Source organism: Ambystoma mexicanum, chromosome 1q (assembly GCF_040938575.1).
Source record: "Ambystoma mexicanum isolate Mex_15411 chromosome 1q, UKY_AmexF1_1, whole genome shotgun sequence".
Classification (NCBI taxonomy): domain Eukaryota; kingdom Metazoa; phylum Chordata; class Amphibia; order Caudata; family Ambystomatidae; genus Ambystoma; species Ambystoma mexicanum.
Window position 1 is genome coordinate 1,405,460,319 of NC_090922.1, and position 22,364 is coordinate 1,405,482,682.

Here is a 22,364-nt window from a genome sequence, read left to right on the forward strand (position 1 = left end):
CTCATCCACCTCCAACTCTCTCAGGGTCAGCTTGTCGCTTCTCCAAGCAACAAGTTGGTGGTAGATCTCTTTCTTCGGCTGGGGCCTCCCTCTGGTAAAGCCTCCCTGCCTCTCTGAAAATTGAGGAGAACCATCTCTGGCTCCGGAAGCACCTCAATACCTTCCTCTTTTCTTCTGCTTTCTCTCCTCCTCTCCCCTGCTGAACTCCAGGCTGAATCTGATACTGCACTGGTCACCTGCCTACCCTGTGTTCTTGGGGGCTGTTTCTGTATCCCTACAGCCCCCGACCAGCACTTGACACGTGATGTCTGCACTTACCCTTGCACCTGCCACCAGCGGGCCGCACTTCTTATTTATTGTTCTTATTTTTTGTGCTTATTTTTTTTATTACTGTTATACTATGTACTGCACTTCCCTCCCCCTTTCCCCTCACACTTTTCTCAATTTCACATGGCCTGGTAAGATCATTGTCTCTGTCTTCCATCTGCTCCCCTCCCTTGCCTCGTCGCGCCTTGAAACACTTGTGTATAGGAGCGTTATAAATGCCATATCATATCATATAATAAGCGGTAAACAAGTAAATAAAATCAACAAGTTCTAAGATGTACAAATGTGTGTAGTATATAACAGGAAAAGAAGGGGCATTGGTCTGGAACAAAAAATGCTAAAATTAACAAACCATACGTAGAACGTGTTCACATCCAAGCTCGAGTCCACAAATAACGCCTGATTGGCTAATGGGTCATCCAGAGTCCGACTCCCCATCCTTGCTCCCTGGTCCAACATCCTCCAGGCCAGTCACAAAAAACAGCATGGTGCACCAAGCAACTGTTAGTCTGACAAGCTAAACATATAGCTGATCGTGCAGTGGCCACTCGTCGTTAAATTCTCCTTATTCCTCCAGTTTTTTTCCTCTCCCTTGGGCTCGAGGGTGCAAAATTACTGTGGCACCGCCTTCAGAGGTGGTGAGAAAATGTCAAGCAAACGTGGTCTTGTTTCAGTTGCTTTGCTTGTTCACTTAAATGGCAGTCCGTTCCAAAGCCACACCATCAGGGATGTCATTTGGGGGTTGACAAGGGTCACACCTGTGACCCCGGAGGTCTCCCTTTCTACCCCTGTGGTCTCACTAGCTACCCCTAAAAAAAGGAAAAAATGAAAGTATTATTTATTTTTTAAATGGAAGCTCCTAGGCTGTGTCCAGCACCATGTTGCTCTTGGTTTCTGGAGTGGCTGGCATTATTGGTTAGGCCTCTTAAAAAAAACAGGGGGTTCCATAAGTGTAACACTTTGAGCAGTGACCCTAAATAAGAAAAAAATAGGAATAACACATCATTTGTCTTTCTGGAATTCTATAAAATAAGTGCTGAACTCATTAAAGGTTTATTTCAGGCACACTTTAGGGGGTGAGTAACTGATGTAGTCTGTTCTTAAACACCTCAAAGTCACAATGCAGACACAAACTCCCAAAAAGCTTTAGAGTAGAAAAAACATCATTTTGGGACTATCCATTTTGCTTTTCGCAAGTTGCAGCCATAGCATGTTTTTTCTGCCGTTATCTCTGTTACGATCATCACAAGACATTCCATCTCGGTGTCCTCGGTCACTTGACAAAATCCTTGTGCCTAAAAGCTTGTGTACAGTTTAAACATGTTTTACCATAGCACATAAAGTGGCCCTTGATTTCATTGTGCCACAATTAATGCTTTGTTGTAATGTGTCTATCTTTCCTGTCTTTATAGCATGCTGTTCGGGATGTTTGTTTCCATGTATGAGGTAACGAGTGCCCAGAGTACAGGATGCTGTGTGAGTGGGCTGCTTTCGCTGCGCTACAACACATTTTTTAATACACAGTTATGAACCCTCCCAATGTATGTATTTTGCCAACCTCAGAAGCCTGAAAAGTAGATTCACTCATGCTTGACATGTGGCCAACCTTGCACCAGACGGTATCCACTACAGAGTGTAATTTGATTTCTGACTTTGAGAATATTCAGACATGTAATTGCTCATTTTACTATAGCTGGTAAAATAGCTATAGCCGATAAGATAGCTCATTGGGTTGAGTGATCGCTGCCCCGATGTGTGAGTGAGATCTGCAAGTTTGAATCCCGGCAAGGCCAACTCAGCCTTTCATCCGTCTGAGGTGGATAAATGAGTACCAACACAGGTTGGGTGATATTGTATGTATATTTGTTCTATATAAAGCGCTTATGCGCAAGTGCTACATAACACATCATCATCATTTGGCCTTGGACGTCTGCTTGCACTCACAGTAATTTGGTAATATGAGCCTATACACACTGATATTAACAATACATATGGTTGAAGAGGAAGTGCTAAAGCACGATTCGCACACCTGCCGCCCCTTTTGAAGTACCAGGAACATTCACGCCAAAATATGTGACGTATGATGAGCAAATAAACCAGCAGAGAGCCACTGTTGGGCTCTGTCCAGTACCTATCAGAATAACAGCACCTATTGAAGTACCAACATCTAAGAAAACCTGGACAGTAAGGTACCCATTGAGAAAACCATATCGACAAGTGAAGACAGAATGAGGATTGTCAGAATGTAATACCCGAAGAAGCTAAGAAGATACCGAAGAAAGACGAATGGTGACGTTATGAGAACCCAGACTGGGTCAGATATAGAAGATACCTGAGAATGATGACAAAAAGAGACGAACTACCATGGATAAGCAACATCCTGAGCCTAAAGTGAAACAATTGATGTCAAGATGTCTGAAACTTATGCCATATGCACGATGAAGATATTCAGTTAGTTTAAACGTGTACAGATGCAAGAAACCGCAAGAATCAAAGAAATTGTGAGGATTGCTTATGCTTAGAAGCAAAATAGATTGCGGCAAGCGCCCCCTATACATATAGTTACCTCAAAAGAGCATTTTATATAACTATACTTCCACTACGCACAGGAGCAGAATCAACCAGAGGTTGGTAAAGGTCTCAAGAGGAGAGTTTAGCAGCAAACAAATTGAAAATTAAAGAAAGAAAGAAATTCAGCTGAAGGTAACCATGCCAAGAAGCCAAGGTTGTATCAGCTGGAATAGGCCAACAGTGGATACAATTAAAGAGAAAGAAGAACAGAGTATCCTGTTCGGAAAGATCAAGATAAGCCACAGATGGTAGACGACTGGTAGAATTGAATCAAATACACGAAATTGCATAAAGGAAAGGCTGATTTCACGGGGTCGGAATCACGTGACCAGACAAGCAGGAAGGGATGAAACATTCACACCTACGCATGGACCTTTGCCATACTCAGACGCCTTAACTTTCCCAGACCAAGAAGCAGATTCGAGGACAATTACAAAGAAATAATTGACACCTGACCACTGAGGTGATGATTGATTGTAACAAAAATTGGAGGGAAGCTAGGGTGCAGGCGAACTCTCTGCACCTGGCCGGCTTTTCTGCACGCTGCTAAGTGCAAGTGGAAAAGTATGAGTGGGGTTGATGCCAACCCAATCATAGTGGACCGTGTAATCTAGGGTCCTATAGTTAGTAGAACCAATGAGACGTCGTACTTTTAGTGGCGTTTACAGTAGCCATTTTGAAGGAAGGGCTTAGTTGCCCCACCAGACATTGTTTATCCAATCCCCTCTCCCCGTTACCATATACAATTATAGTACCTATATTAAAGTTACCTTCCTAGAAGCAATCAAGTTGCATGCTAAATTTTAAGAGTTATACGTCAGTGATGACGAGTTTTTGGTATAAATGTTATGTTTTTTCTGAAAATTAATTGGAGTTGAAGTAAGAAGGAAGATCGAGCGATTGATATGTTCATTGAACTCCCCGTTTTTTGTACTTGTCATTAAATGGACTCCCTTTGCCAAACTATTGAGTTGTCATAATTAATTTGGTGCAAGAGTAAGAATCTGCATCCCCATCTATCTTAAGGGTGCTGCTACTCATCTTAAAGTGCTGTTTGGAAACCCCTAGTCCTATGGGCCGGATGGGGTCCATCCTGCACATGGTGATCCATTCTTGTATGAAATGTGCATCACATTACAGTGATAACATAACCACATATTTCGTAGTGTACTTAATGTAACCCATGTTCTGACGTGACTGGGCGCACATGTCCCGATCCCCCCCACACACTTCCATTTCTGTTCACCTGCATAATCTGAATGTACCATGCCTAGCAAGATTGTTTGTCTTGTTTTCCCTATGTATTCCCCTCCCACGTATGGTCGCGCTTTGAAACACTTGTGTATAAGGGCATAATAAACAACCAATCCATCAACAATGCTATGTGATGCCACTTCCTGTTTTGTTTGTCTTGGGGTAAAAGGTTGTGTTCCATTACTTCCGCGATGTCACTTCAGGGTGGGGCCAAATGACATCACTTCCTGTGAAGTCATCAGAAGTGAAGGGTGGTGTGATGTCACTTCTGCTACCTCTGGCATTTTGGTGAAATGACATCCCTGCACACCATGCCACACCAAACGAGGGAGTGGTTTGGCCAAAACGGCAGCAAGTCCTTTTTAAAATGATTGAAAAGCCCACAACTCTGAAAAGCAACTTGGCGAAGCTTCCAGCCACTAAAGTGCAATATAAAAAGTGCAAGAACGGGTTTCTACCAAGATCGGGCTCCCATTCAGCTGTCTGCGATGAAGAGCCATGGCCCGAAGCAGCAGAGTCCTTGCCAGCCAGAGGTGTTCGCCGCCAAGGGTGGCTGCTTCTGTTTTCATATGGCGAGAGTGGCTCCCGCGGCAACCATGTGAGAGCAAATGAGGACATGCTTCCAACAGCTGAGCCCTTTACCGTTCTTGGCATCTTTCATCCCACTGATTGAGTATTGTGTCTTAGACCTATGTATTGAAAGTCTTGATGTATATAATTGCTGTTTCATTCTTTTGTACTGTATGTGTAAAAGGTTTTATTATTAACTAAATACACAATACAAAATAAAAATAAAAAACATCGGATGCAGATAATATCCTGAGCCCGGGCTTTCCGAGGTGGAAATCCCTCATGTTGTAAGCATGGCATGCAGTCCATTGTTTAATGTCTATAATGGCAGTGGAATCATATCACGCGGAAGGCTTTACATGATTCAGCAGTTTTAGGCCCCATTTGTTTGGCAATATAAAAACATTCCTGTGAACACGAAGCATGTGTGTTGTGGCAGCGGTTCATGGCGGAGTGTGTTTTGCACTGGGGTGACAATACGCCTCAGTCGTCGTACTGCGAGACTAGCAGATTTTTAAACTAACATGACAAAAATGAATGCTCATTTTTCTTTGATCTTTATTGATATCTGGCTGTGAGAGGACTGACAACAGATAATCACCGATACAAAGATAGCCCGAAGATGAGGGACAATATATCATGTTGCACGAGTCTGCCCTAAATAATTCCCCTCTGTAACAAACAACAAAGCATGAGCCCTGGTGAAAGGCACGGCATGCAGTCCAGACCTTTCCAGTGATGTTGGGAAGCTCGCGATGATCGTTAGAATTGTATGCACTCTGCATATTATTCCGTAGAGAAAACATCCGTCTCAGTCACCACCTTTTACGTTTCTTCCCAGTGAAGGAAATCTTATTGACCCAAACCTACATCCAGTCGTCTCTACATGCAAGCTTCCAGTTTTCATTAAAAGAATGTTGGGAGTCCTTCTGAAACCTTGGGTGAGTTCCATGTGTCTTTATTTTCATACTGTAGCTTGACACCTATTTGTAGGGAAACAAAAAGCACTGGTGTTGTCTACAGATTTATGAAACACTTATAATCGGAGATTATTTTAGAATCTAGAGTTTTGTGGGATAACAACTTGGTAGCATTTTCCAGAAAAGATTCTGCTCACTTACTACTTCTCCACAATATACATGAACTGTCAGTTAGAAGGGGCCAGTGAGATGTGACACAGATCACAGAGAGTTGATGCTTTGTTAAATAGGATACTGAGCCACACTGATTTGATTTCTAAAAGATCATGAAGGAATGTATTGAAATAATACAGGAAACAAAATGGGTGGTATACGACTTGATGCGCATTGCAATCTGGACCAACCTTCAGTGCTGTTCAGAGGTTAAGCAATCTAAGCACGCGCTGGGAGTAGTCATCAGATTGATATTACAAAATGAGAATGGTTTCTGAATGATGTTGAAGCACCTTGTTCGGTGTCTGCATTTGTGGATGCTGGACTTATGTCTCCAAATCAGTTGTGATGCTTCTGTTGCACTCTTTGTAAATAATAAGATGGCTGAAAGATGGAGGTCGAAGACTCTCACCCACTCTTCTCCCCGCCTTCAGTCCTCTGGGATGTGTCTGCCCTATTGTGTTATCTTTCCTCTGCCTCTACCCAGTCCTGCAGTCCTGGTTATACCTACTCTCCTATCAGTCACGCTACCCTGTTTTGGACTGTCACATCGGCCATCATCCATGTCCGACATTGATGCCCCCTCCCTCCCGCTGTGATCTATCCCGCTGATCTATCCTGACAGTCTTGTCTGACATCTTTCATTCTTTGGCTATTGCTCTCTACCTTTGGCTTTACTTGCCTTCCATTTTGCTGATGTGTCAAACCTTCCAGCCGGTTATCCCAGCTTAATCTTCACACTGAATCTGTTGGTTGTCTCCATGACCATCAGTCTGGCTTTAGAGCTGCCAGAAGCACAGAAACTGCTATCCTGAAAATCCCTGAACACCTGCTCTCCAACCTCGATTCCAAAACCACCTGTGTCCTCTTCTTACTTGATCTCTCTTCTGCCTTTGACATGGTCAACCATGCCATCCTGCTCCACCATCTCCGTGATAGTCTGCATATCACCAATCAGGCCCTGGTTTGGCTGACCTCTTTCCTCTCCGATCGACCCTCTTAGGTCCAACTTGGGTCCTTCCTCTCCTCTATCTCTATCTGTACCTGTTGTCTTCCCCAGGGGTTTAACCTCTCTCCCTGGCTGTTCAACCAATACTTGCCACTTCTTGCACACTGCATTGCCGCTCTCTGCCCCAACTTTTTCAGTGCTATGCGGATGACATTCAACTCATTTTCAGGCTCGCTTCTGCCACGTCTTCTCCTTCTCTCATCTCTGACTGTCTGTCTGCTATCCAGGGTGGTGTGCTGCCAATGATCTATGCCCTAATGCCAGTAAGACTGAGATTCTCCTCATCGGCACACCTGCTCCCTCCTTTCCTGTCACTCTCTGGCCAGCCTCTCTTGGCCCTGTTCCTGCTCCCACCCGTGAGGCTAAAAACCTCTGTATCATTTTCGAATCCACGCTCTCCTTCTCTGATCACATCTCTGATGGCTCTAAAAAGTCACACTACCAGCTGCACCTCCTCAGAGGTATTCTTCCTTTCCTCTCCTTCCCCCAGAAGCTCACTGTCTCCAGAGCTCTGATTCTCTCTAGGCTGGACTACTGCATCAGCCTCTTTCTAAATCTGCCTGCTTCTACTCTCCGCCCTCTGCAACTCATCCAGAAAAGGACTGCAAGACTTGTCTTTGGCCTCAAGCCCAGGGATCGTATCTCTCCAGGACTGAAATCTCTGCACTGGCTCCAAGTGGCTGCAAGGATTAAGTTCAAAACCCTCTGCATTGTCCACAAGGTCTTCTGGGGTTTGGGGCCTCAATATCGTCAACTCTCACTACCTAAATATCTTCCTTCTCAAGCTCTTCTCTCATCCGCCTACAACTCCTTCAGGGTCAGTAGGTTCTCTAAGCAAGGAGTTGGTGGTAGATCCCTTTCTTCTGCTTTGGCCTCCCTCTGAAACAGCCTCTCTGCCTCCCTGAAACTTGAGAAGAACCATCTCTGGTTCAAGAAGCACCTCAAAACCTTCATCTTTGCTTATGCTTTCTCTCCTCCACTCCCCTGCTAAACTCCTGGCTGAAACTGAAACTGTACTGGTTCCCTGGTTACCCTCTGATCTCGGGCCTAGGTCCCCTCCCCCGCCAGTTACACACATGCACTGCCTCTCTGGCATGCACCACACTTGGGGACTTTTTTCTTTATCCCTACAACCCCCTACCAGCATTTGACACCTGATGTCTGCACTTACCCTAGCACTTGTCACCAGCTGGCCGCACTTTTAATTATTGCTTTTATTTATTAGTTTTTCTTTTTACTGTCGATCCTATGTACTTCAGTTCCTCCTCCTCCAAGCCCCCGTACTTTTCCCCCTCTAACTTCCCCTGCACTTGCGAAATCTCAATCTCACCTGGCGCAGTAAGATCGTTGTCACTGTCTTCTCTCTGTTCCCCCTCCTGTAAAAGCAAAAGGAAATATCGAGGCTGAGTACCCCAAAAGGAAAATACACCAAACATGGGCTTATAAAGATTCACAGATCTTTATTCTAAAACTGTACAGTTTACAAAGAAACAAAGTATCAGATAGCTATCTGGCCCTCAGTACATCACAGTGAATACAAGCCCTTTCGGTGTGAGAAGTGAGAGGTACTGGACGTCTAAACAGTTGTACATTTTATACATTTCCAATTACGATGTCCAGCCCCTCTCCATGGTCTAGAGTTCGTGCCGAGTTCACTTCTGGCTTGACCGACTAGTGTCCATGTTCAGTATTTGTATAACATTGTGGTCGATGCATGTCCGCGGATCGGACTCGTTGGCGCAGACAATCCTCTGTCTACAAGTCAGGCATTGGACAAGGTCTCTTTACTCAACCCAAACATTCGTCCAATGGACAGTTTATTCATTAACTTGCGTACAAGGTTCAGGACGGCTCAGTTACAAGCGGGAAACACTGTCCACCATTTTAGAACACAGAATTACTTTGGAATAGAAATCAAAATGGCGGATGGACCTAAAATGGCGGCTAAATCGATCTAGAATCGGAACTTTGCAACATGGTTTTCTTCGCAGAGCGACTGGGCTTAGGCCAATATATACAATAAAGGAGGCACAATATGATATCCCGTTTAACAAACCCTCCTTTTGGCCTAAGCCAAGCGCTAAACTACTTCTAGTCACTTTACGAGTAACTCCATGTCTCAATGTCCATACATCCTGAATCACTATCGGAGATATTGATCGCCATGAGATCAGATACTGAGATTTCCTTCAGCACAAATTCATTAGACATTTTCTCTGGGGCGTATACCTTGTGTCCTAATGTACCCATGGCTTGTGCACAATATCCTCTTAACATCGAACACATACCAGGGAGACATTGTATACAACAACAGAAAAGCAACAGAATACCTAAAATAATCAGCAAGACTGAAAGTAGCTTCCATCCCCAAGATCACAAGAAGTCCCAGAACCAAGTGCTAAGATCCCAGTTTCCCTCGGGAACATGCACTTCTGAACTGAGAAGTATCGCCATTCTCGTCCCGCCATGGACAACACTTTGAAATTTCTACAGTGCTAGCAATGAATACCCCGGGTAACAGAATCCCTAAATAACAGGCTCCCTGCCAATCCCTAGGTAACCATGGAAATGCTACATTACCGCAAACAAAGTAGACAGGTTCGCCTACATACAAAGGTCTGTCCTCACTAGTCAAATTTGCAACATTGGCGCAACCCTTGAAATCACCCATTGGCTGAGTACCATTCCTCTGTATGCAGAAAGAAACTGAATCGGGGCTGTGGTTAACAGTTTAAGAAGGTGGCGTGGCATCCCTATTGCCTATAGGAGCCATCTTGAAAGAGATCAAATATTGAAAAGGACGTGACAGTATATCAGAAGGCCTAATGGAAGCAACATTAGGCTTGCTCCTATTCGCAAAGAGTGAGCATCCCAGGGGCGTTAGAACACGTATCTCAAAATCATTCAACTTAGTTCCATCGAAGTTCCCCGAGATGCTATCGTTCCATCAGCCAAAGAATAGTGACCTTAGAGAAGAATAGCATGCAGTAGTCTAAGGTAAAGGATGAATATACCAACCCAGCCCCTTATCCCCGTGTTTCGGTAAATGCGAGCAGACCCAGCAATTGGACTTATTAAAAATGGCATGTGTGGCATTCATAATAAGTAATAGAGTATTGTTATGGTAACTCTGTCTGTGCTGGGAGTCTCTAGGAGATAGAGTGTGCAGGTGCACAAAAGGTGTCGAAACAGTGGGTACACTTTCAGTGGGTAACAGAATTTCAAGCGGATGTACTTCTTCGAAATACCGAAATCCTAAGGCAATGACTATTGTGAAACCAGTTAACATAATCACAAGACAACAATTTTCGGGGCCCACGCATTCGATCCTTAATTTTTATAATCGGTCACACAGTCTCTTATCTGTTCCGTACGAGTGGAAGCGGTTGCAGGCATTGTTTCTTCAAACAAATACAACAAAGTTAATGTGCTGGCGATCTCCAGATCGAGCGTCTTCTTAGTCCTTTTTTCCCAAACCCTGGCCAACAGAATCCCCTTATGTGCAAAAGTTCAGGCCAAAGAGACAAGCCCTTCAATGATTTTCCTTGATGGCACAGCTGAACCGTGCAGTAAGTCTATTTCCTCGGACGCAGATCGTACCTTGTGACTCCTGGTACTGAGTGATCTGCGAACAACGTGTTGTTACTTCCTGATGGAAGCAGTAAATTCAAAGCAGGATTTAACACAAGACTCGGAACAGAATTTGAAAAAGGAACTGTTGGAGAGTGTGGAGGCGAAGCGGCTGTTTCCCCAGGCCCCACGGGCTCAGGGAGAGTCTCCGATGCACTCTCGATGTTGTTTGATGCTTCATGATCGTTGGTTACGGTATTGGTGAGGGGTTCTGTGTCTTCTGTATCGTGTGGCAAAGGGAAAGGAATCCTCTTGATGTGGGATGCGTGGATCCAGTGCTTCCTGCCCTCCACTCGCACCGCAGTCTGTGTGACCAGGAGAACTTGATGCGGACCCCGCCAATGAGGTACGAGACAAGAAGATTGTTCAAACAACTTGATGAGGACCCAGCTCCCCGGCCGTATGTTGTGGCCTGGGCCCTCATACCTGACAGGTAAAGCCTCTTGCACCTGGTGGTAAATCAAATACAGATTTGTAGTTAACTGTCCACAATAGTCAGAAAGAAGTACATGGTGAACATCCCATAGTGAATGGGGCTTTGGCACATTCCAATGTTAGCTGGCCTACCCATGACACCTCAAATGGAGAGAGCCCAGTCTTAGTTTGAGGGGTCGTTCTCATATACAATAACACGATCGGTAAGGTGTCCAGCCATTTCAGTTTGGTGCTGGCACACGTCTCAACGAGCTTGTTCTTGATGATGCCGTTGTGTCTTTCTACTAAACCAGCACTCTGAGCGTGCCTAGCCGAATGGAACCATTTATCGATCTGTAATCCCGCGCATATCTGCAGAATTACAGCAGCGATAAAATGTGGACCATTGTCCAACCAGATGACTCTTGGCAAACCAAACCTAGAAAAATATTCCTTCAGCATGGTCTTTGGCGTTGTCATAGCTGTGGCATCTTTGACAGGAAAGGCTTCAACCCATTTACTAAACGCGCAGATAACCACTAGTACGTACTTGCAGTTATTGCAATGCTCCATTTCAATGAAATCAAAGTGTATAAGCTCGAAGGGGACAGAAGGTGGACCAAAACTACCTCTAGGAGTCGATGTGCCCTTTCCCACATTATGCTGCAAACAGATCATACACCCCTGGACAAAGCGATCGGCTACTTTAGAGATTTTATCATTTACCCACACATTCTGCAACATTTTGGTGACTTTTCGTGCACAAATATGGGTGGGACCATGAGCCATAGCAACCATCGTCGTAACATACGCGTCTGGCAGTAACCCTTTCCCTTCTACTTTGTCCACCCAATACCCGTCATCATCCAATTTTGCCCAACCCTCAGCCCATTTCTTAGATTGCTCTAACGTGGCATCAGCTTGAAGTCTTTCACAGATCCAATACCCTCGTCCAAAGTACAGGCATTTGTGGCTTCCTTTGAAGTATACATTTCTGAAGCGAGATCAGTGGCAGTCTGTTTGGCTATCTGGTCAGCAAAAGCGTTCCCTTTTCCTACATTATCTATGATCTTCTGATGTGCTGCGCATTTCATAATTGCTAACTGTAGGGAGTGCACGCGCTGAGAGTAACCCTACTATCAAGGAGCCATACTGGATTTTAGTGCTATGTGAGTGTCACGACCCTTGCCCAAAACCCCCTCTGGCAAACCCTTTGGCCAGGTGGAGTCAGGACTCAGGCCTCTAGAGCCTGGCATCCTCTTCAAAAGCCCTCATGGGGCCAGTCCTGTCGCCTATGGTGCCAAACTCATACACCATGAAAAGCAATGTGCTTGGGAACTACTTTATTGTATTGTCAGCCAACATGGAGTCATCCACATAGCTTGGTACCTACGAACCAAGCTATGCGGTCTAGTGTTTTGGGTGTGGTAGCCTAGGGACTACTTTACCTGGACTATTTTGTTGGGGCTATTTAAACCACATCCGAGCAAGACAACACGCTTCGCTTTACTTTGCAGCTTGCAACGTGACGCTCACCGTGTCCAGCTATTCCCTCAAACCTCGGAGAAGCAGGACCTGCAAGGAGACAAAAGGAACATCATTAGCAGCAGCATCTTACCTGCAGTCTTCATCTTTAAACACTCACAGCTACTGAGAATAGCTTACTCGAATCTGCACGCCTCCCGGACAGAACAACCTGAAAGAAGAAGATAGAGGCAACATTAAAGAAAGCAGTAGAGCCATTTACAAATTACGAACTGCTCAAAAAGCTTACCTGGCTGGTCTCCTCTCGGCTGGCACCACTCCGGACATTCCACTCGCGCTGAAGAACACTGCGACCTACAAGGAAGGAAAACACAGGTTAGCAAAGGCATAGCACTTACTTACCACATCATAGTGCTCTTAACGCGCCATCATTTACCAGCGGGGCTCAACCAAGCCAGTTTGCCGCGCTGAAGCTCTGCATACCCAAGGGAGAAAAAAGAGACATTTTAAACAAAGAAAGGCATGCAGGATAGCAACAAAACTAAAGAACAGCAATAAGACCTACCTGAACAATATGAAACGGACCGGCATCAGTGAAGTAACTGGACCGCACTCACCCATGAAAGATAACGCGCCCCGGCAAAGAAGGCAGGACGGAGAGCACGCCTAATTCTACCACAAGGCAGAACCTTCCCCGCAGACCACATCAGGGCAAAGCTGAGAAGCATACCAGCGAGTAACCCGGCTGGGTGGCATCCCTGTGGATACCAGGTGAGCGTAACAGTGAGGTCAAGAAACCTTGTTCTGCCCAAAGTCTGCTGAAGTTGTGAACCACCCCAAAAGCATACTGACTGTCAGTATATATATTTACGGTAAACCCTTCGGAAAGTTCACATGCTCGGGTCAATGCTATAATCTCTGCGGCCTGTGCAGAGTTATGCGTGATTCTTTTTTTCTCCATGACCGTGCTCAATGTAGTGATTGCATAAGCAGCTGTGGATGTACCATCCGGGAGTTTGAAACAGGAGCCATCACAAAACAGCTCCCCTTGAAGGTTATTCAAAGGAGTATCTTTTAGATCGATTCTGCCTTTTGTCTCTTGCTCTGTAGTGTAAAGGCAGTCATGTGACTCTTCGTCACTGCAAGCAGTACCTTGTGGGAAATGTAAAAGTTCAGCCGGATTAAGGACACAACACCTCTTTATTTGAATATGCGGTGCAAACAAGATCAATTCATATCTCGTTAATCGTGCGGAGGTGAGGTGTTTGTGTTCTGTTCAATAGAACATCTACAGAGTGAGGTACCTTCAGGGTTAAAGCATGGCCTAGGACCATTTCCTCGCTCTGTTTTATGGACTCAGCAGCGACAGCTCTCAAACATCTTGGCAAAGCGCATGCAACAGGATCAAGGGCAGAAGAAAAGTAGCCGCACGGCCTATTCTTCCCTCCATGTTCCTGCGTTAATACAGCCGAAGCATATCCATCACGTTCATGCTCATACAACACGAAGGCCTTTTCATAGTTTGGTGTGCCCAAAACTGATGCCGAGCACAATGCAGTCTTTGCGCAGATCAAATGCTTGCTGGTGTTCCAAGTTCCATGGCAATGGCGAAGAAATGCCCTTCTTCGTCAAAGCCAACATTGGTTTAATCACTAAGGAAAAGTTTGGGATCCACTGCCTACAATAATAATCCATTCCTATCAAGGCTCTGACTTCCTTCTGTGTATTTGGGACAGACATGCTAGAAATTAATTTTATCTGCTCAGGCGTCAACCTTCTTCCCTCCTTTGACAGGAGATAGCCTAAATAGGTGACCTTGTGTCGACAATACTGAAACTTTTTAAGCAAAGCTTTGTGTCCATGTCGTGCTAGGTGGATAAGCAACAACACAGTGCCCTCCTTACAGTCGCTCTCTGAGTCAGCAGCTAAGAGTAGATCGTCGACATACTGGAGCAGTGTACAAGTAGTGGGCAACTCGAGTGTGGCAAGCTGCTCTTTCAAAGCCCTACTGTAGATGCTAGGACTCTCTGTGTAACCTTGCGGTGCACGGGTAAAGGTAAAGGAGCATCCCCCTAACGTGAACGGGAAGAAGTATCTACTATCTTTGTGTGTAGGAATACTAAAGAAGGCATTCTTTAGATCCACAACACTAAAGTGAGTAGCTGAAGCCGGAATCATAGTTAATATTGTCGTCACATCAGGCACAATGGGAAATTGTGGAGCAACAATCTTATTGATGGCACGTAAATCAAAAATGAAATGGAAAGGAATTGCATTATCGCCATTTTTGTACACGGGCACAATCGGACTATTGCACAAACTACCTGCAATTTCTTCAATCACCCCATGATGCACAAAACCAGAGACTATGCATTTCAAAGCTTGCTCACCATCGACCGAGTTCTTATACTGGGGAATACGTGGCAACTATACTCCATGTTTCAAAATAATCTTAACGGGCTCAATTTGTAAAACACTGCCATCATTATCATCAATTGCCCACAAACACTCAGGAACCTCACTGAATTCCGGCGGCAAAGGTCTGGTCAAGAACTGAGAGACAGAAAGTTGCTGTGGTGAAATCGTCAAACGCACTCCATCAGAAGAACAATGAATTACTGCATTTAATTCCTTCAACAGATTCAACCCCAACAAATTCTCTCCATAATTTGAAGTCAAAAGGAATGGACAGTGGTCCATAAATGGACCCAAGGTAATCGGTACCGGCAAAGAAACCGGACAGACTACTGGTGTGCCAGAAAACCCTACAGAAACATTGGTTTGCCCTGACAGTGGAATGTTTGGAACCCGCGAATGGTCAATGGAACACTCTGTGCCCCTGTATCTGTCAAGAATAGATGTTTCCTATTTCCCACTATCATCTCAACATAGGGACCTTTCTGATTAACAAGAATAGGCGTTGGTTCCAAACCCTGCTTTGGGCAATCCCAGCGAAACAGAATGTCATCGAAAGGAAGTTCTTCAGAGAGGTAAGCAGCAGAAGGATGATCAAAAATGTTTCTATTATCCACACTCAATGCCTGATTGCCTGATTGTCCTGTGAAAAAGGTTGCTGTGAATCTTGCGAAAAATGACTTCTACCAGGACCCCTCTGCTGGAGGATCGGGCATTGTGCACGCCAATGACCCTCTGTCTGCAATAAGCACACTGGTTTATGTTTACAGGACGCAGTGGCGCATTTCCCTGTGGAACATACTGACCCCTAAATTGAGAATTACCATCTCTGGAGCCTCTAACAATTTGCTGCAATAGAACCTTTGTTTTTCAGTCTCCTTTTCTCTTTTCAACTCTTTCTTTTTCATTATTGACATGATTCACATAGTACTGAGCCATATGCAATACTTCTGACTGAGACTTCGCTTGCCAAGCGCTCTCTGAAGACATAATTTGTGACTGGATGTCAGGCAGCAATCCACGCACAAATTTGTCCACAAATAATCGTTTTCCAAACTCTGTGCTCAAATCTTGTCCACTGAAATATGAGAATACTTGTTTTAACCGATTGAAGAACTCGGAGGCACCCTCAGACTTCCCTTGGACACAGGCAGTAAGTTTGTCCCAAAGAATCCTTCTTTCAGGAATTATAGCTTTTAACTTTGCAACAGCTGGCCTTTCTCTATCTAATATAACCATGTTATCCCATGTCTCTCATATCCTTGGTACATCATCTACAGTCCTAATCTGCTTCCACAAATCAATAGGTCGGAATACGGGGAATAACAAATCAATATTGCTTAAGGTAAATACTGATGATTGCAAGACTGACTCTATTTCTTTATAGAACCCTGTTGGATTCTTCCTAATAATCGGGAATAGATTGTTTAATGGTGTTCACTTCCTGTCTCGAGAACAGGACGTGAACAAACTGCAACACATAATGTGCAGGGATATCTCGAGCAGGTGCACCCATGCCAGGATCAGCAGGAATCTCAACTTTTGGGACAAATGTCGGAGGAACATATCTCATAGGCAACTGAGAAGTAGGGAACTCTGAACGCTTACTAAGCAACAGAGCTAGATTGAGCGCTAAAGCAGCTGACGAACTGTCAAACGAAAAAGCTCTCTTATAAATATTCAATAATTCTGCGCGACAACAAATCTTTCTTTTTATACATTCTACCTACAGCTACTCTCCATTACCTGTTTCACTTTCCTCTGCATTTCAGGCGTATACTGACTATACGTGTCATATAATTCAACGGAGTTATCAACATATCTGAAATCCACCTAATCGCATCTTTTGTACAAATTTGTGTTTCCTCATTTATCGATTTACAATAAGGAAAGAACCGTTTCTGTATTAACATAGTGTCCAAACTATCACCATCTACATCTTCATTCCGTAACCTTTCCAACTCCCTTCTATACTCAAAAACCCTCTCAACGTGCTCATGTACTTTCTCCGCAGTATCTCTAGAAAATTCTAAAATATTCAGATCCCTCAACCCTTGTGGGAGATCTATATAATTTAATCTGTTCCACATTATACGTCAATAAAAACGTTTTTCTCAGGAAAATTGTCTAAGTTAGAGAATGTGGCAAAAACATCAGCTTGTTCACCCCTCTCCATGCAATGCCTAGCCCATGCAGTCAATTCATGCTTTATCTCCGGAGACACAGTATTACAAGTTACAACCCTTGATCCCGCTCCCCGATCAACTACAAACGGTGCAGAACCACTTGAAAGAGGGAGAGAAGGCAAATCTTGTACATTCGGTAACAAAGGTTCTATTACTGGTGTAACAGGCAAACCCACCGGACCCATAACAGTTGGCAAAGGTGGAGGAGCTACGACAAGAGGAGGAACAACAGCTGGAAGAAGAGGAACATTAAGAGGAGCGATAGGAGGAGCAGGAGGAGCTACGGGAGGAGGAATAACAGAAGGAAGAGGAACGTACGGAGGTGGCGCAGTGGCACCAGGCGTGCATTCATTTAGAAGTTTGTCAATCAGCTCATCAGATACATGAAAGTCTTTAGAAGGATACATTTTCTTGATACCAAGTGAAAAAGCCCTATCCATATTCCTAACTGACTCAGATTGTTTATTTTGATCATACAACAACGCTTTTTCGGCGTTTGTCAGATGACAGCGTGCATGTTTTTCCCTACTTTTAAGTTGCTCCATAGCTTCTTTCTTCCAATTATGTAATACATCAAATGCTGCAGGTCTAGCCTTTTTCTTTAATAATATGGATTCTAAGTATTCATTATGAGGAATTTCAAAACTACCATTGATTGGCCACTGAAGTTCGGAAGCTTGTCTAGTTTGTCTGTGCCAAATATCATTAAACACTATATAACCAATGTCGTGCTTACAGTACATAGTACATTCTGGTGACCCCTCCTTTGGCGCCGGTCGGCCAAATTCCAAAGATTGTCTGTCACTGCAGAATAACGCCCTGCAGCAGGCAGACAATTTCCCAGGCATACCAGAATACTGGTGGTACCTGGTCAATAATTGCACTTGCAAGTGTAATACGCCAAAACTAATTATCAGGATACTTAAGAATCGGGTCACGACTCACCTGATCAAATCCTAAGGAGGTCCGATCGGATTTCAAAGAACTATCAAAGGTCCCACGTGGTTGGTGATTTCGGCAAATCTGTCCGCCTCGATATATGGACCCTCGTCATGATGCCGTCATGGGCTGGATGGGCTCATCGTCCAGGCATCAGGTCGTGCAGCGCTGCTGAGGTATTGCGTCTCATCCAAGAAAGCGGCCCCCTTTGTCACTGTCCGATCCCGGTCCGATAGCCGCGTCAACCTTCAACAAGATGGCATCAATCTTGAGGGTCCCTATTCGGGCGCCATCTGTAAAAGCAAAAGGAAATATCGAGGCTGAGTACCCCAAAAGGTAAATACACTAAACACAGGCTTATAAAGATTCACAGATCTTTATTCTAAAACTGTACAGTTTACAAAGAAACAAAGCATCAGATAGCTATCTGGCCCTCAGTGCAGCACAGCGAATACCAGCCCTTTCGGTGTGAGAAGTGAGAGGTACTGGACGTCTAAACAGTTGTACATTTTATACATTTCCAATTACGATGTCCAGCTCCTGTCCATGGTCTAGAGTTCGTGGCGAGTTCACTTCTGGCTTGACCGACTATATGCTCATGGATCATCCTCAGTTTACATATAAACAAGTTATAATGGCAACAGTGTATTCTTGGATTTAACAATAAGCCTTAACACATGTCCTTAACAATGCAGTTTAGCTAGTGTCCACGTTAAGTATATGTATAACATTGTGGTTAATGTATGTCCGCGGATCGGACTCGTTGGTGCAGACAATCCTCTGTCTACAAGTCATGCATGGGACAAGGTCTCTTTACTCAACCCAAACATTCGGCCAACGGACAGTTTATACATTAACTTTCGTACAAGGTTCCGGACGCGAAACACTGTCCACCATTTTAATACACAGAATTACCTTGGAATAGATATCAAAATGGCAGATGGACCTAAAATGGCGGCTAAGTCGATCTAGAATCGGAACTTTGCAACGCGGTTTTATTCGCAGAGCGACTGGGCTTAGGCCAATATATACAATAAAGGAGACACGATATGATATCCCGTTTAACACTCCCTTGCCTCGTCGTGCCTTGAAACCCTTGTGTATAGGCACGTTATAAATGCCATATCATAATATATATCATATAACCAGCAGTTCTTCAACTCGGCTTCTTAGTTGTAGGATACTTGGATCCTATCCTAGGTTCAGTGAGAACTCAAGAGATCGACGTAGTGTGGGTGTTTGAGGCCTTCTCTTATCCAGAATCTCATTCATGCCAAAATGAAGAGGACCCAATGAGAGATCTGCTCACATACAGACACACCAGACGTGGACAAATCATGGACCACAGTGGTCCCAGTCATTCACAGCACACCAGGATCTCTGGCAGTCTAACCCACATCCTGGAAGCACACACACAAGACATGCAAAAGCCTGCAAAAGCGTGGCGCTTTGTGAGAGAACGCATGCCCAAATAAGGACTGACCTGTGACCTGGTCGGCTTCACCTGGGGAAGGCCAAGTGGCAAGATGGCCAAAGGGCAGGACAAAGAACCTTGTGGCATGGCCATTTTGGAGTCAGGCCGCCTTCTTGTGCCAACCACGGTAAAAGCAGTTTGCATGGCAAGAAAGGGTCAAAAATAAGCAAAAAGATAGGCTGTCAGAAGCCCTGTCCAAGACATTGTCATGGCCACAGGCTCCAGAACACAAAAACCACACCATCTAGTGATGGGCCAATGGTTCACTTGACTCACTTATGTGGCTTTGGGACTCATAAACACAGGGGCCCTGGCTGGACTCAGTCCTTGGGGCCCCAGGCTCATATAGAGATATGAGCAGGAACACTTTATTTCACTGCAGAAGTGCCTTTACTCTATTTCAGTGCAGGAGTGCTTTTATTTTACAAGAACTTTCCAGGAGCTGAAAGCCTTTATTCCAGAGAACATCCTCATGTGCTGACTCATCGGGTGTGGCTCCCTAGGCCTGATCTTCATGTGCTGACTCATCGGGTATGGTAGGGTGTGGCAGGCAGGCAGAACCAAGTGGACATGGCTTCAGAAGCTCAGCTGTATAAGCTGCTCCATCCTTAAGGCCGGTGCGTCGCGTTACTGTGCACTTGCGTGCAACGTGACGCTCACCGCCGCTTGGACCAGTTTACTTGCCTTTGAAACCAGGCATTCTCCTGCATACTCACCTCCAGGAAACCGGTGCTTCATCGCTTCATCTGCTGACTCATCTCCTGACATCCAGTGATCTTGATCGCGACGCTGCAGCACTACACACTGCATCCACGAACTCAGACTCTGTGAAGAAGAAGAAAGACAGGGTTAGAACATCCGTCCTAGGCCCGCGCCACATTTGAACCCTGCATGCCCCCTAGTTAACAATTTACCAGCTACTGTACCTCTTCAGCTTCGTTCCTCATTCCCTCCAGCTGCTGACTCGAGCTCCGCAGTTTCTGCGGGGCCGGCAACATCACCTGCAAGGGAAGAAAGCAAAAGAGCAAACATCAAAAGTGGAACAGACAGCAATACAAGACAACAAACTTTACAATACAACAAAAACAGACGAGGAAAGACAAAGCCAAACAGTAACACTTACCTGAAGTATAGTGGCTTAGTCGCAGCAGGACTGGACTACCACGTGCAAGGGACCAGTGAAGGAACTCAGTCCAAATCATACATGCGCCTCTGCCAGAAGCAGCAGGATGGAGTGCTTGCCAAAACTAATCAACAGGTGAACTTTCCAGTGACACCGCATCCCACGGGTACCACGGTTTGGGAGAAGGGGTCTGGAAGGGGATCAGGCGCACAAGCTGGCATACTCACACCCCCTATTCTCCATGCAGGAGCAGTCCCGTGCAGCATCCCCTATTACCACCAGTCACCACATAAGTGCCGAGGGAGAAGTTGGACCTGAGCGTCCTCACCCCTGGGAGGGCTGCAACCATGCCCCAACGCCTCCGCAGAGACCAGGTGAGCATAACAGGCACATTTGCACTTCTCCTGAAAAATCCATTGAGGGAGTCTAGGGCCTGTGAAAACTAAAGGAAGACCCAAGCGCACTGTACTGTAAGGTACAATGTGCACTTGTAACATGTTGCACAAGAGTTGCAACATTGGAAATGACTAAGGAAAACAAAGTCTCCCACTACTGGCTGTCTTTAAGGGCATGTCAGTTCCCCATAACAAAGTGAGCGAAAGCCCAGTGGAGTGCAGCTGAAGGCTGTGCTTCACTGGCAAAGTCAGACTGTGGTGTTTAAATTGCAGCAAAAAAAATCTGATTGCACTTCTATTAAAACCTCCAGCATTGCGACGGATGGATGGTATTCAAGAGGATTGATGTGCAATATCTTCATGGATTTCTCACAGTTTCAGCTTCAGGCAGTCCTGTATTTATGTGCAGGCAAAGTATCATTCAATTTCCTGTGCTGGTAATGACAGAAAATTCCGAGGTACAAGTCCTAGCTCATTTATAATTTGTGTTCACTTGTGATTGCCACAAAAGTCCTCATTTGGGACTTGGTGTTCTGCCAAGTAGTATTTTTCCTGGATCCATTGCTTCTTATCATGGACCTTTCCCATAGAAATTCGAGGATGAAACAGCAATCTCGTTCGTGTTCTGTCCTCTACTGTTAGGCAAAATAAAAGTGTTGCTGTGTCAAACAAAAGGAAACGCATGTGGTTATTTCAGGAAATGGAATGTTATTCCAAAGTTTGACAAGGCAATACAATACTTAAAAACCAATGTGGCATTGACAATTGACCACCTACCTGTTTGTGTGTCTTGTTTTAGGTGTCACCTTCCAAAGCCAGTGGCACCCCATTAATAGTGAGATTTCCAAAGTGCTCAGAGTTTGGTACATGATAAAGTGCATGCTAGAACAGTGTGCAGGTACACCTAAAATGGTGGACAATTTCAATCTGGGACACTTAGTGCACCGTCTCTCAATTAGAAAGTTACCATAAATTAAACAAAAACAGCTGGACACCTGCTATTCCTCAGGTATATAGAATGCAGGTGCATCCATTATATCCAGATCTTCAATAATGGAAACAATGAAATAATACCCATACATAAAGGCAGAAACACTAACAAAACGTCTACCTTCGTCCTGATTTTTGTGGAACACTTTAACACGCTACAGTGTATTTTATCTTGCACTGAAAAATAAAGACTGTCGTTAGATTGGTAATACACGAGGGTCTGAGCCATATCTCCTCATCTGAAGCTTAGCAGATGTGGGTGTGGGAGCTGTAAATATGAAATTGAGCTGCATTTGGCTTATCTCTAGAAAGAACTGTCTATGCATCCTCATTAGGGAGCCAGTTTGTGAGAGCAAAACGCTGGGGGCTAACCTGTAAGAGTGTATAAGGTGCTGTGCCCCAGGATGAGCCCAAATGTATTAAACCCTGCATTCCTGTGAAGCTGGCCA

The 22,364-nt window shown here is 44.8% G+C and overlaps 1 protein-coding gene across 1 annotated transcript in view; it reads left to right on the plus strand.

The window, feature by feature from the left end:
- Positions 1–22,364, plus strand: part of LOC138548282 (vitamin D3 hydroxylase-associated protein-like) — a 746,809-nt gene that overhangs the window by 568,208 nt on the left and 156,237 nt on the right. Inside the window, exon 10 of the mRNA XM_069642265.1 lies at positions 5,564–5,663. Coding sequence (XP_069498366.1) covers positions 5,564–5,663 — 100 coding nt within the window. The remainder of the gene's footprint in view (positions 1–5,563; positions 5,664–22,364) is intronic.